This window comes from Hemibagrus wyckioides, linkage group LG23 (genome assembly GCF_019097595.1).
Source record: "Hemibagrus wyckioides isolate EC202008001 linkage group LG23, SWU_Hwy_1.0, whole genome shotgun sequence".
In the NCBI taxonomy this organism is placed as follows: domain Eukaryota; kingdom Metazoa; phylum Chordata; class Actinopteri; order Siluriformes; family Bagridae; genus Hemibagrus; species Hemibagrus wyckioides.
The window spans coordinates 4,536,429-4,564,392 of NC_080732.1; the positions used below are offsets into that span (position 1 = coordinate 4,536,429).

Below are 27,964 nucleotides of genomic sequence, written 5' to 3' on the forward strand. Positions count from 1 at the left end.
GCTAATAGATTGCAGTAAATTAAAGCGAAACGATTAAATTAACGTTCCTGTTCAATTATGGATCCACTTGCTTTTGTTTCTAAAAAACGGTGTGATAAAAACGTTTCATTTTCCATTATCTATAAATAATAAACAAATGATAAAAAAGAAGAATAAGTAGAAGAAAGAAATGTGCGTACTATATAGTTGCAGAATAATTCAGACTCAGTCGGATAAGGTCAACCGTACTCTGGGTAAACGTTGAACAAGTAAACGTCACTTCTGGGAGAGACGGAAGTCCAGTTCTTACAACCAAGGCAGGTGTTGCCCATTATTTCTTTTCCTACCTGTATTCCGGTAAATCCCGCCTCCTGCTTTAGGATTGGATAGTACTTCATATACACTATTCTTCCAGGGATTGGACAGTGAAATTACTAATGAGATAAAAACAACAACTTAGATAACTAAAATAAAATTACATTTATCATCAAGGTTTAGTGTTTATAAATAGGTAATTTACGTGTTTTCTCCTCACATACTCTTTTACACTAAAATATATATTGTGTTCCTAAACACCAAAATTTGTCAGGTTATATCTGCATGATTTCACTTGGATGAGAATTGATCTAGCTTTACAGATGACTGTCACGCGTTAACCAAATCATCGCTAATAACACAGCATCTCATCCACTATGCTGTATAGTTGCTATGGTGATGTGAGCGCCGTATTAACTGTCCAGTCAGCGTGCGTTATTGAGTGAACTGCTCAGCCAATCCGAGAGAAGGAGGCGGGATATGTCGGAATACGGGTGGAAGACGGACTCCGACAGCGGTGTCGGTGTTGAAATGCTATTCAGCCGAACGGATCTCTGAAGCGGTCACCGATCGGAACCGAGCTCGCTGCCGTTCAGTCCATCAGCCGGCGAGGCGGCTCAACTTCCTCTCCTGGAATCCTAAAAGAGAAAATGGCGACGGGCAGCATCAACCCGTTTAACACGAGCGACTCGGAGGAGGAAACGGAGCGGCGGAGACGCGACGGTGGTGACAGCGAGCAGCGCAGCCCCAGTGATGAGGCACAAGGCCGGAGCCCAGGGCCCTTCTCCCCTCCACCGACTGACGCGGATCCCAGCTCGCTTTTATTGTCCAGCAGCCGGACAGGTGCGGGCCCCGGAGCGGGCAGTGGCGCGGAGCCCCCGCGGGTGTCCGTGGACGCCATCGCGGCGCAGCTGCTCCGAGATCAGTATATCCTCACGGCCTTGGAGCTGCACACCGAGCTGCTGGAGGCCGGCAGGGAGCTGCCCAGACTCCGCGATTACTTCTCCAACCCGGGCAACTTCGAGCGTCAGAGCGCCACACCACCAGCCTGCAAAGAGCAGGGACTCGGGCTCGGTGTAGCAGGAGCGCTGAGTAAGTCACACGTCTCGGTCTGGCTTCGTTTATGTGGGAATTCCTAAGCCCCTCCAAATCCCTGCTGTCACACATGGAGCTGACTTCTCAGGGTGTAGGGATCATCATTATACACTACCAAAATAGTGTAAAAAAACAACAGTGCATTCAATAGGGTATAGACCTAAGTCACTATTTAAGTTGTCTAGTGCACTTTTACAGGGAGTACAGAGACACATCCCTAATATTTTAGACAGTATGAAAAGGATTTTTCTATAACACATCTAGGCATCTTTTCTAGTGCACTAGGATTAAGGAGACATCCCAAGTGGTGCACAACATAGGCTGTATGTATGAGCTCGCCTTTCATAGCATATAAAGTTTGCTTATGCTGTGTTCAATAAGTCCTAGAGCACTAAATTAGGTCCACTGGCTTCCATTTGTAAACATAGTGCACTAGATAGGGCGCAGGAATCGTTATAGTGCACTAATACAAGGATTCGAAAGTAGAATGTTTTCCTATAGAACGTGGTGTCCACTAACAGAAGAATAATTGTTGCATCTTATCTAGTGGACTTGTTTAGGGATCAGGGACTGGCCATATAGTACACATAGTTCACTACAGAGTGTGTACAAGTTTCATGTCGCACCCCGTGTAGTGAATCTGTGAAAGGATCCGAATATATACTAGTTTATTGTAAGTTCTTGGATGCAGGAGTCTAGTCCACTTAAACAGCGGATTAAGGAAGGAGACCAATCCTAAAATGGCTTCCTGGTGGATTTGGTGCACTACGTAGGGCGCAGTAGTCGTTATTTCACACTCTTTGTATCTCACAGATTCAGAAATGTCTAGTACACTACGTAGGGTGTCGAAAAGCTTCTTATTGGCCATATAGTGCACTTTAAAGGGTGCAGAAAACTTTATTTTATATTGTATCATACATAAGCCAGGGTTAATGTTTGGGTATCTATATAGAGTGTCTGATTTAGGTCATTTGTTGCCTACGTCGTGCACTTGTATAGAGAACAGGAAAGCAAAATGTAAGTGGCTTCCTACTTGCTACATATTACATGTGGGTGCCATTACGCTATATAGTGCACAGCTGAGGTCTTATAAGCTGTAGGAGTCAACCATGTCTAGTGCACTTAAATAAGGAGTAGAAAGACAAACCTAAACGGCTTCTGTAGTGCACTTCCTAGGGTGCATGAGCTGTTATTCTGTTATTTCTACAAGGATTGTTATAGTTTATATATGTAGTGGGGAGCTGAATTGGATTTCTAGTGCCATAAAAGCCATAATCTGGCACATTGTTTTAGTTTTATAGCGCACTAAAGTACATGGGGTGCTATAGCCCTTGGTTCACACTATATATAGTGCACTTAACGTAGTAGACGAGATCTGAATCTCCTTTAAATTGTGTATCATGTGTGTGTATCGTTGATGATCACTGTGGAGTTTTCCCCCTCATTGATCCCAGCCATGCAGGTGCAGGATAAAAAGAAACGGAAAAACGGTGCAGGTCACGTGATCGGTACGTAACCATGTGCGATGACAGATTTGCAGTTTGTACCCTGTGTGTGTGCGACGTCTTCTCCCCGTCGCCATTCCTCCTGCCGAGTGTGACTTATCTCTGATGCCGTGTCCTTCTCTGACTCTTGTTTACTTTTCACAGCATGGCTTTTGATTATTTCCACTTGCTTCTACTGTTACTGAGTTCTTGTCAAGGTTATGCATGCGTTTGGAGTGTTTGACCCACAGCATACCTCAGTACAGGTGTAAGATAACGGCACACAGGGCAGAGGTTCAGGTTTCCTCGAGTGCTGTGAAAATACTTGCTAGATTAAAGTATTTCCCAGTAAGGACAGTGCTAATCAGGCTACAAGTGGCTTACCAGTCATTTACAAATTGTGTAAAACTGTAAGTCTTTCTGTAATATAATAAAATTATGCCATTCGTTTCCTTCTATGCTGGGAAAGGGTGTGTGAGAGATCTTTAAATTAATTTGTTCTAACACACTGAGATTTTTACTTAAAAAACGGATACAATCTTCATTTTATTATAAAATCTCTACTATTCCCTGCTGGGTTTTTTTTTTTTTTTAGTGGTTTTATAGGAAGTGACCTCATCAGAAGAACTTCACCGTTCTTACAGGAGAAGGAAATAAGATGCAAATATATCATAATTTGAGTTTGCTACCCAAATGACTACTTGCGGTGAACGTATATATGCAGGGTGTGCTTCTTTCCTTCCCTGTGCTGCATGTACTGCAGACTTCAGCTGTTATATAAGCAGTGTTATAAGGTGTTACCCTCTTTCGGATGTATTACACTGTATCACTGTCCGCTGCCTGTGTTATGCGGTCAGTGGTGATAAACTGTGTCAAGTAAGATACGCTGTTTTCAGTGTAGTTACATTGTGTCTAGTGTGATGTACCATGTCTTTTCTGTTGCACCATGTTGGCTGTGATATAATTTATACAGAAGTCTGAGGTGTACAGTGTCAAAGGTTTAACATTGTGTCAGCTGTGTTACACTGTGTCAGTGCTGTTACCCTGTCGGCTGTGTTACACTGTGTCAGTGCTGTTTCACTGTCGGCTGTGTTGCACTGTGTCAGTGCTGTTACACTGTCGGCTGTGTTGCACTGTGTCAGTGCTGTTACACTGTCGGCTGTGTTGCACTGTGTCAGTGCTGTTACACTGTCGGCTGTGTTGCACTGTGTCAGTGCTGTTTCACTGTCGGCTGTGTTGCACTGTGTCAGTGCTGTTACACTGTCGGCTGTGTTGCACTGTGTCAGTGCTGTTACACTGTCGGCTGTGTTGCACTGTGTCAGTGCTGTTACACTGTCGGCTGTGTTACACTGTGTCAGTGCTGTTTCACTGTCGGCTGTGTTGCACTGTGTCAGTGCTGTTACACTGTCGGCTGTGTTGCACTGTGTCAGTGCTGTTACACTGTCGGCTGTGTTGCACTGTGTCAGTGCTGTTACACTGTCGGCTGTGTTGCACTGTGTCAGTGCTGTTACACTGTCGGCTGTGTTGCACTGTGTCAGTGCTGTTACACTGTCGGCTGTGTTGCACTGTGTCAGTGCTGTTACACTGTCGGCTGTGTTGTACTGTGTCAGTGCTGTTACACTGTCGGCTGTGTTGCACTGTGTCAGTGCTGTTTCACTGTCGGCTGTGTTGCACTGTGTCAGTGCTGTTACACTGTCGGCTGTGTTGCACTGTGTCAGTGCTGTTACACTGTTGGCTGTGTTGCACTGTGTCAGTGCTGTTACACTGTTGGCTGTGTTGCACTGTGTCAGTGCTGTTACACTGTCGGCTGTGTTGCACTGTGTCAGTGCTGTTACACTGTCGGCTGTGTTGCACTGTGTCAGTGCTGTTACACTGTCGGCTGTTATGCTTTGTCAGTGCTGTTTTACTGTCGGGTGTGTTACACTGTGTCAGTGCTGTTACACTGTCGGCTCTGTTAAACTGTGTCAGTGCTGTTACACTGTCGGCTCTGTTAAACTGTCAGCTGTGTTACACTATGTAAGCATTGTTATACTGTCAGCTCTGTTAAACTGTCAGTGCTTTTACGCTCTCAGCACTGTTCCACTGCATCACTGTTGTTGCAATGTCAGCTGTGTTGCACTCTTTTCTGACAACGAGCTAAGAGGGCTTTAGACATCTTTTGTACATCATGAACAGGTGCCTCCTTATTTGGTCTTGGCAAGTTTTCTCAACTTTGAGCCTTGTCATTAGCATTATCTGTTTCTGGACATGTAGTGCACTACAAAACCGTATTGTTTTCTTAGTCTGGCAGCTAGCAATAGTCGGTCAAATATCTTCCCTGTTCACCACAGTAGGTTGTCTTCTCAGCTTTACTACTCATCACTACCATTAGCAGTGCTCTACATAGGCTGTAGTTCACTCATCAGGGCCTCACCACCAGTCTGTTTAAAGGGCCACAGTGGTCGAATGTTTGCTCGTCTAATTTGACCCTGTGTGTGCTTTGTGCATTGAGGCCAGGATCTTTTCAGTTTTATTGTTACTAATGCACACCATCTTCCTGTGAGATCGGCTTCCTGCTAAGGAGGAGCAGATGGCTCGCACTTCCAGCTTCACTTCTTTTGTGTGGGGGAAATATCTGCCAAAATGTCAACTGGAGCAGGAGCAGTTTTAAACACAAACGGTACAATAATTCTAGAATAAATGTAGCAAATAAATAAATAAATAATTAAATAATTAATTAAATAAATAAATGCTTTGGCTACAAGAGGTGTATCTGCTAAACATTTAAAAAAAAATTAAAAATACAGTTTTCTTTACTAAATACCCATATAAAAGTTTCACCTAACTGGGAATAATTTCTGAAAGAATGCTCCTGAAAATAATCGATTCTAGTATAAGATTTACTTTGTATAATGTAAGGGGTGTGTCTTCAAAATAAGTTGGTTCCAGGTCTAGTTTATATTATAATGGCTATAAACTGTCCTTCTTGCACCAACCCTGTCCAAGGATAATAAGTTAAAAAGATAAAGTTATAAAGATAGGTTAAAAGTAATGCAGTTTTACAGGGAAACTGTTACAAAAAAAAAAAAACCCTGACACTGTAAACACCTCATAAAAATGCTAAACAAACATCTTACAGGAAACCTCCCCATATAAAGAATTACAGGGTTTAATCACCTTTTTTATTTGATGTGTCTTCGTTAGACAGCGTTGTCTTTCGAGATGTCATTATCTAAACTGGCGCTGTGCGGCAATAACAATAAAAGGTCATATTTCCCTAACACAATGTACTGAAATATCTCCTCACACATTGGATTCCACTTCGAGAGATGTCGGTTTGACAAACAGGTGAAAATCTGCAGTATTTTTAGATGAGGATTTGCAGCCCGGCTGAATGAACGCTGTGCGTATAATGTGTGTCCTAATTGGATCATTTGTTCGGAGCAGCTGTGTGGTAGTCATCAAAGCAGACTCGTCTCTTGCCTCGTCTTTCCCCTCCTCCTGCTCTTTTAGGGCTGAATCGTGCCATCATGCATGGCACACACAGTCAGGGGCAAATTTTCAGCAGCCCCCGATGGCGGTTAATGAGATTTTGCAGAAATGTTGGCTAAGGTCCACCTGTGGGACAAAGGGAGATTTGCATTCTGGGTATCGTAGTCTTCTGGGTTGTTCAGTCTGGTTTGGATTGTTGAACGGTTTTATTGCTCAGCTTTGGATGTGCACCCTAGGGGAGGGTGCTAAAATTTAATCATGATACACGCTTGCCTGGATTATAATACAGTATACTGCTCAGGCATAACATTATGACCACTGAGAGGTGACGTGAATAACACTGATGAGCTCCTCATCATGGCCCCTGTTAGTGGGTGGGATATATTAGGAACATTATGTCCTCAAAGTTGATGTGTTAGAAGCAGGAAAAATGGACAAGCGTAAGGATTTGAGCGAGTTTGACGAGGACAAATTGTGATGGCTAGACCACTGGATCAGAGCATCTCCAAATCTGCAGGTCATCTGGGGTGTTCCCGGTCTGCAGTGGTCAGTATCTATCAAAAGTGGTCCAAGGAAGGAACAGTGGTGAACCGGCGACAGGGTCATGGACGGCCAGGGCTCAGTGATGCACGTGGGGAGCGAAGGCTGACCCGTGTGATCCGATCCAACAGACGAGATACTGTTGATCAAAATTGCTGAATGCTGGTTCTGATAGAAAGGTGTCAGAATACACAGTGCATGACGGGTCAGGGCTGTTTTGGCAGCAAAAAGGGGAATGTTAGGGAGATGGTCATAATGTTATGCCTGATCAGTGTAGGTTTGCTAAGATCATAGAAAGGTATTTTTGTGCCATAATTTTTCACAATATTAATATTATATTCAAGTGATTTTTATTTATGACTCCAACTAATAGGTGGTAGAAGGTTTTCCACTATATTTTTTTAGTTGACACTGTTAACACTGCTAGCATAAACAAAGCTTATCTTATTAGCCGGCACATTTTATCAGATGTTTTTTTTGAAGTTTTCTGATGATATATTTATCAGACATTTCTTTTCACACACATTACCTTGTGATTTACACTCGTTGTGTTTTACCTCACAATTCTATTTTCTCAGCCTTTTCGTTTATTTTCCTTTTTTGTGTTCCCAAGTCATTACATCAGCACTCAATGGCCAGGTTCATACAGGAAGTCTTAGACTATGCCTGACGCTTTCACCACTGACGTGACCTTGTTTTGACTTTAAAATAAGTCCATATTATCTTTTGCTGTCAAAAGCAGACGGTGGAATGTTTCAGGGAAGCATGTTGGGTGAAGAGATGGTCTAAAGTCGGATAATACGAGGTGGCAGTCCGAGCCTCTGGTTAAAACAACCGCCTGTTAATGTTACCCTGCATGATAACATGAGCTAGTCTGACAGGATTTCTGAGAGGAATTGAAATATCTTTAAATGTTTGTTATTCAATATTATTGTTAGTCAGCTAGCTACCATGAACTAACCTGACAGGATTTCTGAGAAGAATTTTAATATATTTTTTACATGTTTTTGAGTATTTAGTGTTAGCCAGCATCAACTAACCTGACAGGAACTAACTTGACAGGAATTTTAGCCAAATGAAAATTTTGTTCCGAGAGGAATTGTAACGCTTTAAAGCGTTTACATAATTCACTATTAGTGTTAGCCAGCTAGCTACCATGAACTCACCTGACAGGATTTTTCAGGAGAATATTTTTAAATATTCATCTTATTCACTCTTAGTGTTAGCTAGCTAGATAACTTGAGCTAGCCTGACCGGAATTTTAAGTCACATTTGTAAATGCTTCAGTTATTCACTGTAAACCGTAGCTAGCTAGATAAGCCGACCTAACCTGACACAGTTTCCCATGCTCACGCTCTTTTAAATCGTATTCAGAAATGTTTAGAACCATCCCTGCTGATTCTAGCTAGTTGGCCATAATAAGCTAACTTTAAGAGGCAATCCAATCATAAAATCAAGTCATAAAACCTTCTACACAGAAATGCTCGATATGGCCTTAATCATATAAGTGAATATACAAGTTATATTGTAATGTTTGAATTTAGCAGGACTGTTTAAGGGCTACGCCATCGCCGTGTGAATAAAGCCCTGTTTTCCATGCCCTGACATTTCCATGAGGTTTCCATGATGATATAGTATTTCCATAATACTGTATACAATTGTTCCTCATCCCGTGAAAGTTACACAAGAGGTCGGATATGCGTAGTACAACGAATGCTTCTTTTGTTGCTAATGTGTTTTGAATTCATATTTTCATATGAGCTGGACTTTTGTGAACACGATAGCAGGCCAGCAGGAGAAAAGAACCTGAAAACAAATAGCTGTACCATCTGATTCAAAACGATAATGATAATGGTACTAAATTCATCATAAGTTGTGACTGGTGGGCTCTAACGACTGTTACTCTTTGCAGAAGCTAAAATAAGTTTACGAGCTAGTGGGCTATTATATCTTGTATATCATTATTTTGTCATTTTTAAAAAAATACAGCTTAGTGGAAGCTTAAGCAGATCGCTAAGCCAGAGATGTGTCTCAGTTGGTATACGTCATGTACTTTTAGTGTGGGTGGTGTGGTCACACAGGGAGTCGCATAGTACTATTAATACCTGGATAAAATACCAAAACTGCAGGAAGTTGATGCACTCGGGCGTTCAGCCTACCCTATCTAGAACTGGTGCCTGTTCTCACAGATGGAGGCTGTTCTGATGTGGATTAATGACGGCAAATACCACATAGTTATTTGTTGTTTCCGTGTAATGCATAAATACCCAAATGTATAGCATGAAGTACGCTACTGAGATGCCAATTAGGTACAATGAGGTACGTTTCTGTTTCTGTCCATTACAATAAAACCCGGAGACAGAATTGCACGGTGCCAGCTGATATTGCTATTCAAGTCACACCTAGAGATAGATTTGCCAACACAGTGTCAACAACTCCTCCTTATCAGTGTTTTGCTGAAGGCAGTAGTGTGTATTTATGTCTGCTTTCATAATCAGAGTCCATCTCATTTCAGCGTTTCCCTTTGGATAATGTTGTTCTCCAAGGAGTTCTAATAGGGGGTTGTGTTTCACCGAAGCAGACCAGGGGACCTGGAAGTAGTGTCCAGCAGGAATCTTTTAATTGGAGATCAGAACACACTGCGATGGCACTGTAGACATCGAGTCCAGTGAAAAGGCACATACTTTGCAGTTTTAAAGGCCTTGAGTGGGCAGGCCTTGAAGATGTGTCAATACAAAAGCCAAGCCTCTTAAACAAAAACCACCAAGGGGAGGTAGACCTCATGGGTGTCCACTCCCTGGTATGACAATACAAAAGCCTAGAGGTGATGCTCTTAAACAAAGCATTAAATGGGAGGAAGATCCCGGAGTTTACCCCCAACTGTCAGCTACTTCACAGTTCCCGATCACCGTCTGATTTGATCACCATTTGGTGGTGAGAGCTGGGATATGTGAATAATTAATCAAAGAGTAATGCATGTTACAGTAGATTTTAGAGTGACCTCAAAATATGTTTTCCTACAAGCGTCAATGCGGATTCAGGATCAGAGTCTGGCGGTGTCTTGCTTACTGATTACTCCTTACCTTTTTGTGTTACTAGTGGATAATAAATGTAGTAATAAGTGTTCAGATGCCTTTATCCCTGCTGGTTATTTGTCTTGGATTGGGATGGGCTGGAAAAATGTGTAACCAGAAAGCCATTTGAATAATGCTTTGGACATCATTACAATGGTGTGGTGTTTAAGGATCGTTAATCTTTTGCAGCTTGTTGAGAAATACAGGAGTGAAGATTCCTAGAGCAAAATCCCCAAATCCACGGTTCAATGTGTTGCTGTGTTTTACCAAGAAATATGGGGGAAATGGCAAACATGAGGGATTTAAGCCGATCAACCAAGTCAATCTGATGTCTGTTCAGTTTTATAATGGACCTACAAGGCTAGATGCTGATCTACATAATGTTATGTGCTACAGATATTGCTACAACATGTAATTATTATTATTGACATATTGTTATGGTTTACGACACAACACTCACTTGGCTCACATCCTTCTTCTGTCTTTGTCATCTGAAATAATTATATAAAGATATAAACAGTTATATCTTTGTATTTATGGATTGCATTTTGAGCTACATTTTCCATGTAGCTACACTGCAAAACTGAAAAAGCAAACACAAGGCAGTAAAACATATTGTAGCTGACTGAGTTTGGCATAATGAGAAATTTATGTTAATTAAATGAATAGTTTTTGTGCCAGTTGTTTTTATAGATCGTGTAGAACGTAGACCTGAAGACATAGACTGGAGGAACGGGTCAGGGAAACGCTGATGTAACTGATATTTTTTCTCCCTGTTTGCAGATCGGGCCGGCAGCATCAGCACGCTGGACTCGCTGGACTTCACGCGGTACTCGGACGACGGGAACAGGGAGTCGGACGAGAGGGTGGCGGGTAAGTGTAGTGAGTAAGGGAAGAAGTGCGGTAGTGCAGGACGTATTGTGGTCATCAAAAGCCAGATTAGAAAGTGTTCAGCTCTGGGATTTGGCCGCTCAGTTGTTTGATTGTTCATCATCCAGACATTTATGGCTATCTGGGTTTATTTATTATAATAATAATTATTATTGTTATTTAATCAGAACTCAGCATGAATGTTAGTCACTTTAAAACATCTTGACTAGTCATGCCGGGAATGTTAGAGCCTCAACGTTCGGGGTCACTGTAGCGTCCACGTGATGCTCTGAATGACGATGAGACCATGAGCAGTGTGCTTCATTGAACGCATTCAGCTCAGGCCTCTTTCAGCTCAATGTCCCTATTCTTTGAAGTTGACGAACAGAATGAATCCATAGAGAGGCCTGAGAGAGGCCTAAATTCTAATGAAAGGCGTTTAATAGGATCATTAGATTCCTAGAATCTTTACTGGTTAGGTTTATCATCCCCTTCATAGTAGTGTTAAGAGAGTTAACATTAGAGTAGTTGTTATGGTAATCAGTATGAATTACAAAAGTACAGATTTATTTTTTAATATGGAAATATTTCTTTGTGCTAATGTTTCTAGTAGCTATGACAGGATTATGTATATAGTAGGAGGAAATATGAAGCCTGGGGATCACATATTATTCACTACACACCGTTTCAAATCTTGTGTAAGACCAGAGCAACACACAAAACTAAACGACAGGACAACTGGGTACAGTAAACACACACGGAACAATGCGCTGTGAAAACCTGATATCGTTTCTCATCCAGCTCTGCCCTGTTATAATTAATCCTACTACTTATTTTGATCTCATCAACTCCTCTTTAACTAGTTTGCTGTGCTTTTGTGTTTCCTTAATTAAATTCTTGACTAAAAAGCCAAGGAGTACAACTGAGCCAGACTGGTCGATTTTATGAGAAAATCTTCTCCGACGCCACGATGATAACTAATCTGAGCAGGATATTACACAACGTATTACTGTGTAGCTTTAAGAATCAGGGTGAGGCCTGAAAAAGGGTTTCAGAGTAAACCGAGAGCGGCTCGTGTTATTGTTTTTTTACTTTCAGTCTCCTAGTTTCAGGCCGTGTTAATTACTCTTTAAATGAGGCATTGTGATTTGAACAAATCCCTATTTTACATACTTACATTCTATAGCAAATAACAATTGTAAATTTTTCTTCAAAATTGCTTTTAGGATTTTGTATTGTTTATGTAGGGCTTTAGCTTGTCATTGGTAAGTAGAGAGATTTAGGAACCTTGCAGCAGAGAAAGCCTGTCTATTGTTAAAATAGAGTTCAATTGGACACTTGCAGCCAATTTTCCAAATCCAACAGCCCTGGCTGTCTGACCTGGGGTTTTTCTGGCTTTCTGATGAGTCCCAACACCAGTTGTGTTGTTTTGTTTTGTTTTGTTTTGTTTTTTTTGTTTTCTCCTTGCTGTGTTGATCCATCCAGGCTAGCATCCCTTTGCCACTTATATTTTTGCTTGCTTTTAAGTTTTGCCATTTGTTGAGTCGGCATCCTGTGCTCTCCTGATCTGCAGAGGAAATCGTCCTGGTCCTGGTCTTAAGTCTCTCTCTCTCTCTCTCGATCTCGATCTCTAATACAAGTGTTAAGCAAAGGTCCGATGTTGACTTCACAATCCCAGTGTGTGTCTCTTTTGTAACAAGCTATTTAGTACGATCCTGACCAGTACCGGTTTGAGGAAGCTCTAGATATTTAATCCAGGCCTGAGCGTTCTCTGCAGATCTTCAGTGCACAGGTATGCCAAGCGTCTTCTCCTCCATGCTTCTTCTCCCAGTGCTTTTTTCTCAGAAAAGGCTACTGTAGCAAGATTGCTGCAGACTCCGGCCAGATCTCTCGTATCATCACGGGAATATGTCCGATGCTACAATACATCGTGTTTATTATCAATACTTATAAATATGTACTGTAGGAGGTATAGTCAGAGCAGGTTAATTTAACATTTTGGTAGCGTGTGAATTTGTGCCAGTGTCATGCCCTTCACTTATCCCATTTCCACGGACATGGTGCTGAAACTGTGACCTGGGTTTTGACCTGATTTAAGAGCAGGATTTTTACGTATCCAAAATATGAAAGTTTACAAATGAAAAGCATTCCCAGTAGTAGACATGTAGGATTTTACAAGCAGTATTTGTGTCCTAACAGATATATTTTACCATCGGGTGTAAAATTTTGTGTTAACTGTGATATCTGTCCTCATGTTTGACTCACAAGAATCGAAGAGGGCTTTGGCTAAACGCGTGTTGTGATGCCACACGACACGTCTCGGCCCAAATCGGCAGAATACCTGCTGTAAAAGAAAAAAATGGTAAGAAGAAAAAATAATGCAAGCTCCTGAATATTGTAGAGTTTGCAGTCGCAATATACAGCTCTGGGAGAAAAAAAAACAGACCACTGCCGAATCTCCAGACTTGAACCCTATTGAAAACCTCTGGAATGTCATCAAAAGGAAGATGGATGGTCACAAACCATCAAGCAAAGCTGAGCTGTTTGCTTTTTTGCAGAAAGGGTGGTATAAAGTTACCCAAGAGCAATGTGAAAGACTGGTGGAGAGCATGCCAAATCGGGGTTATTCCACCAAATACTGATTTCTTAATGTTATTTAGCCAAAGCATTAACACAATTTGTTTACAAATGATTTGCATTCTGTTTTATTTGAGTTATTAAAGCTCTGCAAATACTGCATGATCTTGGGTTATTTTCATGTGTCGTCATTTCCTTTAAATATACACTCTAAATAACAATAGTTATACTTTGGATTTAGGAGCAATATTGTCAAAACAAAACCGTTCATCTCACCAATACATGAACCTGTAAGAAAAAAAAAAAACATAAGAAACTGATTATTTTGCAGTGGTCTCAGAGCTGTATATTATATATTCACAATGGAGAGACTTACTCAGGGGTCATCAACTGGTGGACTGCAGATCGGCTGCAGTGCCAGAAAAGTATTTTAGCCAGAATTTTAGTATTTTATCAGTTTGATAGGAGGAAAGAAAAGTGCTTATAGTTCATTTTTTAAACATGACCTATCAGGGAGTGTTGGAGCTTGTGCGGTGAAGATCAGATAAGAAGGCAGTTCATTGAAACAGGAAAGGATTTTAACATTTTTGAAGATTGAAGATAATTCTATCCGGTCTGATTTGATCAAGTTGATGATACCTTTTAACCTTTTTGTTTATCGATGTTTAAAAGCCATTGGATGGAGAAGGTATGCCTGCTTTCATTTCAAAACCAGTCTTCAGAGATTTGGGCTTTAATCATAAACATGAATCATTTCAAATAAAAAATTAACCACTGTGAATTTATTAACAAAGATTAGGCATTAAAAGCTCAGTGTGGTTCAGGTCATGTTAGTTAATTAACCAGGCTACACCGACCAGGCATAACATTATGACCACCTGCCTAATATTGTGTTGGTCCACCTTTCAGCCCTGACCCATCCTGCACTGTGTATTCTGACACCTTTCTATCAGAGCCAGCATTAACTTCTTCAGCAATTTGAGCAACAGTAGCTCGTCTGTTGGATCGGATCACACGGGCCAGCCTCACGTGCATCAGTGAGCCTTGGCCACCCATGACCCTGTCACCGGTTCACTGCTGTTCCTTCCTTGGACCACTTTTGATAGATACTGACCACTGCAGACACCCCACAAGAGCTGCAGTTTTGGAGATGCTCTGATCCAGTCGTCTAGCCATCACAATTTGGCCCTTGTGAAACTGGCTCTAATCTTTACATTTGCCAGTTTTTCCTGCTTCTAACACATCACCTTTGAGGACAAAATGTTCGCTTGCTGCCTAATATATCCCACCCACTAACAGGTGCCATGATTCACGGCACCTGTCAGTGGTCATAATGTTATGCCTGATCGGTGTATGCCATAGACTGGAGTTACAGACGATTGGTTTAAAAAAAAAAAAAAAAAGAAGAATGCTTTAAGCTTGTAGGTGCAATAAGGCATTGGTGGTTAAAGGGCTATGACTGTGGCGTTCTTATTTTAAAACATCTCAAGCAACATGGACACAAGCTCGGTGTTAAGTATGAAAAAAAGCTTCTTCTTGCCATTTGACTTTCTAGCTGACTTTCTAGGAAAAAAAAAATCCCGGGTCAGACAGCAGATAGCTGAATCGTAAAACCCCAATGCTGCGTGTGAAATTTCGCCAGCTGTCCCAGCAATCTCTGCTGCATGCGTTCATTAGATCCATAATGTGCATGTCCCTGTTTCGGTTCTACTTCAGTTTTTTTTTTTCCTTACAAATCTTGTATTTAATTTCTTTCTTTATTTCATCTGTTTTTCATTGCCATACTTTCTTTTTGGTTGTTCCTTTCTCTTGGTTGGATGCTTGTGTGTGTGTGTGTGTGTGTGTGTGTGTGTGTGTGTTTGCGTGCGGTGACCCACCCCCAACCCCCTACCCCTCGGTCCAGTTCTGGAGTTTGAACTACGGAAAGCCAAGGAGACCATTCAGGCTCTGCGCAACAACCTGACTCAGGCTGCAGGTGGCGTACTTTACAGCTTCTCACACACTTCGCTGCTTTACTGCTGTCGGAGCCTGACTCGCTCCTGAGGGCAGGGTGTCCGTTCACATGCCAATTGTCTTTCTTTCTGTCTGTCTGTCTGTCTGTCTCTCTCTCTCTCTCTCTTTTTCACGCTTAGAGTGTGAAATCCCTTCCCAAGAGCGCAAAAACTACAAATCCAGTCCTGAAATTCAGGTCAGCCTCTATATTTTTATTTTATTTCAATATTAAAAGGATTAACTGTAAGCCAAATTTTATTGCTTTTTACTTGCTTTAAAAATACCCCCACCCACACACCCCTGAACCTCTACCCAATATCTTTCTGCTCTAGGAACCCATCCGCCCCCTGGAGAAACGAGCCTTAAATTTTTTAGTGAACGAGTATTTATTAAAAAACGAATACAAGCTGTCATCCATCACCTTCTCTGACGAAAATGACGATCAGGTAATGCTTATTGTTGTAGCTAGGCATCTGCAGGGGCTTGCATGGGACTCTAATTTCATACATATCAACACAGTCAAGCTAATTATGTGATTTCCGATGGTGCCAGAATTAATTCAGGGGCTTCAAAACAATACTTCAGTATTGTAGGATGTTTTGGGAGTCCCTAATTGAGATCATTTTAGTTTCAGGAAACACTACACAGAATACTTATGCAAACCACTGTATAATATGATGTATCTGGCTATGGTTTATTATTCTGGAAAAATATTTACCCTTAGTCATGTTTACTGTCTCGCAGTATCACTACAGTCTCCATAACATCTTCATAGCTTGATTTGTGTGTCTTCGTGTTTGTTGGGTGCGTAGGATTTTGAGTTGTGGGATGACGTAGGCTTGAACATTCCCAAACCTCCTGACCTGCTGCAGCTCTACAGAAACTGTGGCAGCAGCCAGCATTCACACCGGGAAACCGTAGACGTAGCTGTTGGCGTGGACGCTGATGACCTCACAATGGACTACATTACCCAGGAGCCTGTGCAGAAGAATGAGACTGTACAGGTACTTTAATGGATTAGATTTGTTTTATGAATCGGGTAAGAAGGTTACCGGACACCTGGTTATTATTTATCACACACATATTTATAGCATTTTGGTGAATACCCTCAGATTGGTGGTCCTGGGATTTTGGGAAGCCAAGCCAAGCGAGTTTACGAATTGTTTTTGAGTCAGCGAAGGAAAGAGTCAACCCGCGATACCAACGTTGCCTTCGGTATGCGTTCAATAGCTAGGTGATTTTGGGGCTTGACAGATTGGTGGCGTGGGTGTGGTCTGTTCTATTTTTAGCCCAAGCTTGGTGGCACGACTTCCTGTGAGGACCCTTGACATGGAATGCTTGGCTTAGGTCAGTTCTTTGTAAGCAGCCATACAGTTTACATACTCTTCGTATCGGTCATATGTTTGGATGGCCGGAACAGATTATCTGGATTTGTATTATTTCTTATGGGCAAATTAATTTCACAATATAGATTTTCGCCTCCAGAACGAATGAAATTCCTATGCCGAGGTTCCACTGTATTAGCTCTGGTTAGTTTATGTACTGAAACATATTTCAGTATTTTTCACTAGTGAGCAGGACAGCAGAAGGAAGCTAATCACTCTCTGATAAATAAACCTATGTCGTCTTCTGCGAATGTTGAGCAAACAGGATTACGTTCCAGCAGAATTGAATCATCTCGTGTACACCACATGACTGCCCAACTGTTCTGGTGATCAACCAGTTTAGAGTCAGTTGTAGCCTGACGTGGTTCATTTGCAGCTTTTAAAAGTGTGAGGTGATGCTCCTCATTATCTGGACATGAAATAACACACACTCTTGTTGTTTTTAGAGATTTCTGGATTTCCATAAGCACCACATTTCTTGCGTAAATGCTCCTTTGAATGATTTCCGAATAAATGATTTTGTATCCAGCTTGATAAAAGAGACCCATGGTTTGAAATCTCTTTTGGTAAAAACATCAGCTGTTTCTTTCTCTGGAAGGTCAGTGAGATGTTAATATGTAACAAAGTATTGTAAAATGGTGAATAAATAGGCCATGACCTAATATGTAGTCTTCATTAGCCAGTTTTTCAGCCTAACAGTGGATACAGTTATCGGCTTTGGTTATGGTGTTAGACTACTGATCAGAAGGTTGTGAGTTTGAATCTCAGGTCCACCAAGCTGCCATTGCTGGGCCCTTGAGCAAGGCCCTTAACCCTTAATTGCAATGAGATTGAAATGTAGGTGGCTCCGGATAAGGGCGTTTCCCAAATGCTGTAAATGTTTAGTTTTGTTTCCTGTTTTTAGTGCCTCAGCGTGTACTAGATTTATTGTGAAATGAATTACGTGGGTGAGAACGATGAGCTGGACCCTTTAAATCACATTTCACCTGTTAAACTATATTTCGACAGCACAGTGATGATATGATATATTTTTATCCTCATGGTATTCTATTTATAATAATGTCTACTGAATATTTAGTATAATTCAGGTGGAAATAATTGTGAACAGCCTACAATTACAAAAGTGATACTGAGAATGGATCTGAATGGAAATCATTTTAGCAGCTAGGACTACGCAGACCTTATTGCCTTAAATGGAATTAATCTTAAAAAATAATTGTCTTTGTGTTTATTTGTGAATTCGAGTTCACATTGTACTATTCAAACAAAAAACTTATACATATGTATATTAGGGTCAGTGGTGGCTCAAGTGGTTAAGGCTCTGGGATCGTTGACCCCAGGGGGTTCAAGCCCCAGCACCGCCAAATTGCCACTGTTGGGCCCTTCAGCAAGGTCCTTAACCCTCTCTGCTCCAGGGGAGCTGTATCATGGCTGACCCTGCGCTCTGACCCCAAGCTCTAAGGATGGCATGTGTGAAGAAAGAATTTCACTTTGCAGTAATGTATATGTGACAAATAAAGGCTATTTCTATGCAGTACATCTGTTTTATCCAAGCTGAATTTTAGCTTCCTGTCAGTTCCTGACAATTTGACCAATCCTTTTTACATTTATGTTAATGACCTGGGAGTATAATAATATTGTTCAAGGCAGGTGTTGATTAGCTGAGAGCTTTGTGGGTACGGTCGGAGAATGACTGATGATTGGTTAGTTTGATTCATGGAATACGTTTCTGCAGAGCCGGTGTTCGTTGTATAAACTAAATACGCTCTCAGACTGCGTTTTTTGTTCATCAGAGATTGTCTATTTTTCACAAGACAGCACAGGACAAAAATGCTCATGAACTCCTGTGACTTGTTTTTATAGTATATTAATGAATGCCTCGTACAGGTTGCGGAGTCAGCTTACGTGGCATTGCTCTTACTGAATTAAAACCCGTACAGACACGCGTTCTGCTAGTATTACTCGAGAAGAGCTTTAATACAAACAGTCACTCAAAAACTTAGCAGCTTGGAACCTAATGTGAGCTGGAAGGGTCTATGGAAAGATCAGGAATGGAAAAAAAAAAATGTCCTGAGGCTAAAATAATATTTCAGTCATAGAATAAAGTTGTACTAAAGGGATCCATGAAATTTATTTCACCGATTAAGGGCTCCTGAGCCTTGCTGTCTAATCTCTCTCTCTTTCCCTCTCTCTCTCTGTCTCTCTCTTTCTCTCTCCCTCTTTCACAGCAGACAGACGTAGTGCAGGAGCTGGAGTACCAGATCAGCCTCCTAAACAGTGAGAAACAGAGTCTAGCAGAGCAAATAAAAAAATTACAAAAGTAAGTGATGAAAAACATGAATGTCATGAAGTTTTATAGAATGGAAAATAAAACCCCCATTGCTTTCCCATTTCTCTCCCACGCAAGCCTAGATAAATCATCCCAAGTCCTGTGGTTATTACTGCATCTAATTATTGCAACAACACGCAGTACTCTGACTGATTGAGTGTCCTGCAAGATAATTATGCCCCAGAAATGATTTACTTTATTTAATTTGGCGGTTCTTAGTGAAATCCAGGGTCTGCAGAGGAACATGGCGGCCCCTCCAGCAGCCCTGGTGGAACGCGGTGAGTCAGAGTCACGGCTGCAGCATGAGCAAGGTCTACTGGATAACGGCCAGTATCTGGACATACGGGGAGTAGCGGAGCTCGAGGCTAATCCAGACTCCAAATCAAGTACTAACACTACCACTAACACCAGCGCCACCACAATTACCACTACTGCCACTGCTGCTGAGAATTCCTCTTCATCTACACCCAACCACAGCAAGCTTAAAAGCCCTGACCAGCACAGCAAAGGCCCTGTACAGTTTGACCAACCAAACAGGTGACACAAATATACGATTTTATTATGTTCATATATTATATTCTGTATCACCTGATTACAACACACCCTCTTCACTTTTGATTTGATTTTAATGGTAATTTTTGCACTAGTAGAAAAAGAATGGTCTGAAATTTTTCATCAGAAAGCAAACACTATGGATCTAGTGCAGTTTTATGATTATGATGTCTAATATAAAGACTAAATCGCAACAAGACATGATGTTATAGGAAAATGAACAACAGCAGAGCCTCATGTTGGACCGTTTCTCTGAAGTTTTCTGTTTTGTTAAATTACAGAATGTCCTGAAGTTTTCCAACAATTACAATGTTTTATGTATTACTGAGGCCCTGTGATCGACTGGTGACCTGTCCGGGGTGTACCACTGCCTTTCGCCCAATGTGTGCTGGGATAGGCTCCCATGTGACCCTAATTAGCAATAAAGCGGGTATAGAAAATGGATGGGTGTATTACTGAACAAGACATGACTCTGTCACTGCCTTGGCCTGGGTTCAATTCCCCGGCAAGGAAACCAACCCAGCTGCTGAGGGGTTAACTCTCTGTGGGGGTCCAAGCCCGGTTAAAAATGCTCCCATTTTACGTCAGGACGGGGATCTGAAGTAAAACCTGTGCCAAAAATCAATCAGGGAGCATCCAAAAGAACAACATTCTTTTCATTATTTTCCTTAACTAGTCTCTGTTCTAGAGTTTTATTTTGGAGCTTTCTACTGTGATTTCAGTCTGTTCCTCATTTTGTCCACTAGGTGTCACCACTGCCCTAAGCGAATCAGATTCATATTCCAATGCCCAGTACGTGGAGATTCTCGGTCACACATCCACATCCACATCCACTCAGCATTACATGCTGGGTGCTGGCTCTGTAGTGGCTAGGGAGCAATTAGCACACAGCCGGAGAACGTAACCGAACCCTGAGGAAGCCTGTAAAAGCATGCTTTTGTGTATCCTTTGCAGAAAGCTGTCTCCGGCCTTCCACCAAGCACTTTTGTCCTTCTGTCGAATGTCTGCTGACAGCAGGCTTGGCTCTGAGGTGAGCACGCTCCAATTACATGCAACCACACCTCCACACCTCCATGCACAGAGCAGTTCTTCTCAAAGGACCACCTGACACTGCTGTTATTGGGCATTCATGCAGACACGCATACACAAGGTTCAGCATTTGTTAACAGGAATGCATGAGGGCTCACTGATAGCATTTAGCATTCTCAGATAGCAGTCTTGTGAACAGATTCCTGTGATGAGGTTTATAATTATTATCTGACATTTAAAAAAAAAAAAAACTACGTTAAATGCTAACTGCTCAGATTGTTAATGTAGATTGAAGCTAGGTTGGCTAGCGTTATGTAGCTTGGCTGTTTTACTAAGGTTAAACACTTGGAAGCAGTCAGGCACATACATGTCTCAGCCTTGAGCTTTCCACACCACCTCCTGCTCCACTTGCGTCACTTTTACCTGCTCAGCTCTTATACAAAACGAAAGAAACCTGAACGGTTGTCAGCGCCTGGGAAAAGCCCTTAATCTGTATGACATCTTATACTTTAAGTTCGTTTGCATAGTTGGTTAAAAACAAAACTTCTGTTCAGTAGCTTTAGATGTTATCGAAATTGAACTTTCATATGAATTTATTTTTAATTTTTATTTTTTTTACTTCACACGTAAGATGATTGCGTTATTCCTGGTTACGTTCAGTGTTGTGGAATGTCTGTGCTAGTTCCTGTCATCATTTACGTCATATCGGGCTACAGGCAAATGTTCACTCGTGTGTCTGAGGAATTAAAAAATAAACAAGTGAACTCGAAGCCTTCTGTCCTGAAGAAGAATTTCTTGTGGTGGAATACTGATACTGGAGACTCCTTCCATGAATTAAAAATAAATAAATGAATGTTTCCATATAGACAGCTTCACCAGATCAACAATTACACGAGTTGCTAAAATGATAAAATATTAGAATGAGGAATTTGTTTAAAAATATAACACAAAGTTTAATCTGATTTGTACTGTGGGTGTGTGTGTTAACACTGTGTTGCTTTATCAGGTGTCGCGTATCGCTGACAGTGAGGAGAGCGTGATGCTGATGCTGGGTCGCTGTCTGCCTCACATTGTCCCCAATGTCCTGCTTGCCAAGCGCGAGGTGTATATATACACACACACACACACACACACATACACACTTCTCTCTTTCATGGCCGACACACATGCTGCTGTTTATTTTTATTTTTTTTGCTGTCTTCAGTTAGAATTCGGCACTGACTGGACTGTGTGTTCATTTTCTTCCACTAATTCACATCTCTTGTCCCCTGTCTTCCACTTCTGCCTTGGTTTTTTATTCACTTTTTTTTGCATTTGCTCATTAATTCTCCTGCTTTGGTGCATGCCTCTCTGCTGCATTAGAGAATGGTTGTGCATCTGTGTCAGGTGAGTGGAACACATATGCACGCTGCTATGCCAGTCTTCCTTTGTTCCCTGTGTGTGTGTCTGTGAGTGAGTGTGTGTTTGTGAAACCACTGAGTTGCTTTTGTTTGTCTCTGGCTGCAGAATGGTCAAAATATGTGTCAGTTATTTGTCACGTTTTATGTTACCCAAAGACATTTTTGTCCTTAAAAGGAGGTGTGGCCTATTAGTCCTGGTGAAGCAAGGGTGGTCACTTTGACCTGTAAGTCAAATCAAAAGAGGTGTGTCCTCTATACCTGTAGTCCCAGTTAAGGAGACATGGCCTTTGTGATGTAGGTGTGGTCTCTGTAGCAGTCCAGTTAAAGGAGGTGGACTGTGGGTCAGTTTCTGTGAAGGAAGTTTGGCCTCGATGTCAGTGAAGGAGGTGTGGCTTCTGGACATAAGAGTCCTAGTGAATGAGGTATGGTCTCTGTGTCAGCCCAAGTAAATGAGGTGTGGCCTCTTAATCAGTCTCTGTGAAGAAGGTGTTGGTTGCACCAATTTCAGTGAAGGAGGTGTGGCTTCTGTGTTAGGTTAAGTAAAGGAGGTGTGGCCTCTGCATCAGTCTCGGTGAAGGAGGTGTGGCCTCTGCATCAGCCTTCGTGAATGAAATTATGGTCTCTGCACCATTTTCGTGGAAGGAGGTGTGGACTCTAGGTCAATTTCAGTGAAGGAACGTTTTGCCTCGATGCCAATTTCAGTGAAGGAGGTGTGGCTTCTGGACATAAGAGTCCTAATGAAAGAGGTCTGGTCTCTGTGTTTGCCCAGGTAAAGGAGGTGTGGCCTCTGCATCAGTTTCGGTTAAGGATGTATGGCCTCTGCATCAGTCTCGGTGAAGGAGGTGTGGCTTCTGTGTTAGTCTAAGTAAAGGAGGTGTGGTCTCTGCACCAATTTGGTGAAGACGGTGTGGCTTCTGTGTTAATCAAAGTAAGGGAGGTGTGGCCTCTGCATCAGTCTTGATGAAAGTGGAGTGGTCTCTGCTCCAATCTCAAAGAGGTGTGGCCTCTGTGCCTAAGAGTTCTAGTGAAGCTGCAGAATCTTAGTATAGAAGGTATGGCTATTGTTATTGGCTTTGAATGTTTCATTGTTATATGTTGTGGTGGTTTGTATATTTTTGTAGTACCATATTTTGTGTACTCCATTAAAGCATCACTCACAGATCCTTATTCATGATAGTCTTTCATTCGCTCACGTTCATTCCTCCTTTATCTTCTGCATAGTTAAATCCTTTAGAGGACACTCACAAAACATCTGCTCATGCATATGTGCACACAGAGTCTCACAGAGTCAGAGTCACACACACACACACACGCACACGATGTTTGTCGCACCTGTTGGTTATGTGCCATCTCTGCCTCTTGAGCCTCTGCTTTGCATAGTGGTGTTCTCTCAGCCAAGTGGAAGCAAACAACACGGGCAGGAGTGGGACATAGAAATTTCCTCATTCCTGCCCTCATTCAGTGGACTTTGAGCTTTGTCTGTTAATCTCAACTGTCCGTTCTCTGTATCTAATAGTCAGTTCTTAACTGCTCTTACTCCTAACACACACACACACACACGCCCTCGAGCTCTGTGATATGGCACCCACTACAGAACAATGGGCTATTAAGTGTTAGCTGCACACCTGTCTGCTCTGCTGCAGTTACAGGTTTTTAATTCCGAAGCCCACGTTATTGTAGAGATAATGACTGTGAACATTTACTAGTTACTGATTAGCACGTTGTAAACAAAAGTGAGCAGGGAGTGCAACTATGAAGCATATGAATTGAAATTCTGAACACCCGGCAAAACAGAACATATTGTTTAATTAAAATTGCCATGATGATGTATATATTTCAGTCAACACAAGGAAGCGTAAAAAATGTACGTGTGTATATAATAGTCCTTTTTATACCAAGGACTGTGGATGGTGTCTGGTGGTGTAGCTGATGCTGTAACCATAGACATCTAAAAGGCATCCGTAGCCATAGACATCCGCTGCTCCCATTGGCTGGAGCGGTGACATCATGACGCCATATTGGTTGTTGCTTGATGCTGAGAGAAAGCCTGGACGCTATCAAGTTTTCAGTCTGTTTTATTAATATAAATGACTGTATTGTTTGGAACCCATAGTTCACCCACTCATAGCTCTGGCCGTCAATGTTTCACGATTAATTGTTACAGAAATGTACATGCTCGATTGGAAGGTATCACCTTTCATAGAATATATTTTCCCACTGAGTGTCGTACGGCATGTTCCAGTAATCACAGAAAGAGACTTGAGTTAAAATAAAGACTTCAGGCTTAATATTTTAGGAGTCATCTTCCTTTCTGTGCTCAGCAATTTCCTGTTTCAACTCCTAGTGACGGTGTTTCTGAGGATCATTTACAAGTTTCTTAGGAATCTTATGTTGATTTATGTGATCCTTCTCTAATTATCTGTCAAAAAAAGATTTGCCCCACATTATTCAGTTGTTCGCCATGACATTGTCCATATTTTTCTTGACTCAATCCCTTCATCAGATGAAGCACAAGTAGGAAAAAATCATCGTATACGTTTGGGTTCTTGAGCAGTGGCGACAACCCGGAAGTAGCCGGTATGTCCGGTCTATGCCCGGTCTTTTAGATGTCTGAAATGGCTATAGCTGAAGAGTACAACAATGCTCATATTAGTAATAAATTAATAACCGTTCTTGACTGGTGCATACAGAAAGGACAGAATTAGGTGTCAGTGAGTAATATGTGTAATGTCTGTGTAAAGCATCCTGTCGTGATAATCCCAGCTGCATGGTCTGGTCTTTGTTGTTGGCTCAATTGAGTCATTCGATATTCCAGAAATTCTTTGCATTACTGTTTAACTCTGCATTTTCTTTGGAAATGCTTTGATTTTGCAGACACGGTACTAGTCACATTTATCAAATGATAATTTCTCATCCCTGTCTGGTGGATTTGGCCTGTTTTTGCTCTGACAGTTAGTATTACGCTAGCTATTCCCAGATATCTGCTCAGTCATGTAACATGCACTTTATTAGGAATGCTTGTACATCCAGCTTCTCCATGCAGTTATGCAAACGGTAATCAGCCAAACCGAGACTGGGAAGACTGGTGGAGGTCGTAAAGCTGTCCAGTTTTGACTTCAGCACGGTTTTGAAGAGTGGTTGTGTGTGTGTTATCGCAACCAGTCTCCTGGTCTCCAGTGTGATAAAATGCCAGGAGATTTCTATTTTCAGTTTCTGAAATACTCAAACCCATCCGACTCCAACAACCATGCCACAGTCAGTGTAACTGAGATCACTGAGATGCTTTTTTCCCCCTCCCATTCTTACATTAACATTAACCGAAGCTCATGACTTCATGTTTTTATTCACTGTGCTGCTGCCACTTGATTGGCTGATTGGCGTTCCGAATAAAGCTGTTGGTGACGATCTTTAGTCACATAATCCTCAGTTGCTTTTTTATCATTTTAGTGCACTATGTAGTAGTTACATATACACCCAATGTTTTTACAAGATTAACAAGCATCTGTAATCTTAGACACAAGGTTTGTGTTGCTATTTTACGATGCTTATCTTTAGAATTATGTAGTTACATCCTCTACTGTACTAAATACCAGGGGCTGTCAACTGGTCCCATTTATGTGTATTGCTTAGCTAAAGCAACCAGGGAAGACGTTAGATCAGAAAGAGAGCATAAGCTTTAATAGCCAATGGACCTAGATGTATGAATTTTGTTGTCTCTTCCAGTTCAAAACAGATGTCTCATCTGTTTAGGGTTTGTGGCGTTAATCAATAATGGTACATGCTGGCGTGAAAAAGAAACACTATCTTCAAGAGAGTTATGGAGGGACAGGCTATTTATAGCTACTAGAATATAATTGCTAGCAGGAGGTCATTTGTTTTCCCAGCGTTTTATAACGTTTAATGAAATCAGGCTGCCAAATGGTGAGAAGCATCCGTTTGTGTCGTCAGGAGATTGAGTTTGTATCGTAATGATGACGCAGCTATCCTTGGGCTGTCGGAGTGGGATGATGGGTTGGTGTTACTGTCTCCCCTGTCAATCACTAGACTAGATCGAATAGATATGCTTGGTAGCTTTTAAACCTAAACCTTTCTTTCTTGTACTAAATTTGCAGAAATTTTTGCACCCTATATTTAGTCTTGGTTCACACGTAGCAATAGTTTTCAAAAGTCCAATGCAGTATATTTTACGGTGTATTTTTCATAATGTTGTATGTACATATCTAGTCTCTGAATGACTTGTTTTTAACCGAGACTGTCACACAGGCACAGATTTAAGTGTGTTAGAAATCTTTAGTCTCGACACTGTGTTCATGTAGAGTGCTGTAAGGTCTAATAGAGATTAGTAGTGAGCTAAGTCAAGCCATATGTTCATCCTTGCATATTTATGATAAGTGTCACTTCCCCTCCCTCTTTATTTTATTGTCTGCCCGGAGCATACAGTTAATCCTGTTGCCCGAAAACCTCCGCACATCAATGTGTGGATCGGTGCCAAAAAAAATGTTTCTCAACGGCCTGCGTGCATGCCTTCCTCTTCCAGGTGCTACACGCCATGACTTTTAACTCAGTTCAAAGGGATGCAAGTAGCATAGCTGGAGTCTGATGCAGAAGGCCAGAGAGAGAGAGAGAGAGAGAGGGAGGGGGAACAGGGTGTTATAGAGAACTCTTGGCAGGTGAAAATGTACTGCCAAAGTGAAGGAGTGCAAATAAACAGGCCAAGGCGTCAATCTGCCTGATGTCTCACCGCAGATTTGTTTAACTTTCCTGTTTTTGTGTCTTCATCAGCTTTGTTTATTTACAGCCCAGCCCTAAAGGTGTGTACGCTGTGAACCCGAGCGTTGTTTGATAAGGATTAATCTCAAGATTCTCTTCTTAGTGCGTCCCCAAAACTGACTGAATGCGTCACCGGTAACCACTGCATGGCTGCAAGTCCAAGTGTGTGACATGATGATGGGATTTTTATGACTATGACCAGCAGCTTTAAATAGAAACCATTTAAAAACCAGTCAAAAAACCTCCACTAATATTTGTCCATGCTCTCCAGAGGACAGATATATTGCTGTATTTTTACTATACACGCCCAAGCGCACACTTTCAGACCTTCTCCTTTGTGCTGAAGGCGAGCCATGTGTTATTCCCCGCATCCTTGACCCCTGTATGCCAGAATGTCCTGTTGCTTCCCTCTGGAGGTGCGAGTGTGTTTACAGGTGTGTGATCCGGAGTGTTGTATTTCTTTGAATCTCACACCTGCATTGGTGTTTGCTTGTGTTGTAGGAACTCATTCCGCTCATCCTGTGCACAGCCTGCCTCCACCCTGAGTCCAAAGAGAGAGACCAGCTACTGCACATCCTCTTCAACCTCATCAAGAGACCTGACGACGAGCAGAGGTGTGTGTGTGTGTTTCTGTTTGAGTGTGTGGGTGTAGTTACAGAGTCGAGGCCAGTTTTACTCATCTGGAGCCTGATCGTTTTGCTCATTCTTCCTGGCAAAATTGCTCAGGCTCTGTCAAATTGGACCGAGACCATTGGTGAACAAAAATTCCGGGTTCTTGTTACAGATTCTCAGTCTAAAGTCTGGGCTTTGTAATATATTCAGCTGAACCAGTGCCTTAGTACCTTAGGGTCCTCTAGATATTTGAACCTCTGACCCAGGCTCAAGTCTCTAGCACACTGGAACTGGATTTCTTTTTACAATTGCCATGTATTTGTCTCCATTTATCCTACTCTCAACCCTGACCACTTTCTCAGTCCCTGCTGATGAAAAGCATCCCTACAACATCATGCTACCACCACCGTGCTTCACGCTAGGGGCGTTCTTCTCTCAGGCTCATGAGCAACAAACGCTTCTACTTCTTTCTTTCCCGTTTTCTCTTCTT

The 27,964-nt window shown here is 41.8% G+C and overlaps 1 protein-coding gene across 5 annotated transcripts in view; it reads left to right on the plus strand.

Moving 5' to 3' along the window:
* The first annotated feature begins 691 nt into the window (after positions 1-691).
* Positions 692-27,964, plus strand: part of relch (RAB11 binding and LisH domain, coiled-coil and HEAT repeat containing) — a 49,047-nt gene continuing 21,774 nt past the window's right edge. For 2 of the 5 annotated variants that reach the window (XM_058376009.1, XM_058376010.1), the window contains exons 1-11: positions 700-1,386; positions 10,742-10,831; positions 15,309-15,380; positions 15,538-15,593; positions 15,730-15,843; positions 16,210-16,401; positions 19,011-19,102; positions 19,331-19,648; positions 20,618-20,693; positions 21,699-21,794; positions 27,364-27,476. In XM_058376009.1, the coding sequence (XP_058231992.1) occupies positions 945-1,386; positions 10,742-10,831; positions 15,309-15,380; positions 15,538-15,593; positions 15,730-15,843; positions 16,210-16,401; positions 19,011-19,102; positions 19,331-19,648; positions 20,618-20,693; positions 21,699-21,794; positions 27,364-27,476 (1,661 nt within the window). In that variant the 5' untranslated portion in view covers positions 700-944. Of the gene's footprint in view, positions 1,387-10,741; positions 10,832-15,308; positions 15,381-15,537; positions 15,594-15,729; positions 15,844-16,209; positions 16,402-19,010; positions 19,103-19,330; positions 19,649-20,617; positions 20,694-21,698; positions 21,795-27,363; positions 27,477-27,964 lie in introns of all 5 variants that reach the window. The other 3 variants (XR_009203279.1, XM_058376008.1, XM_058376011.1) reach the window with 3 other exon arrangements.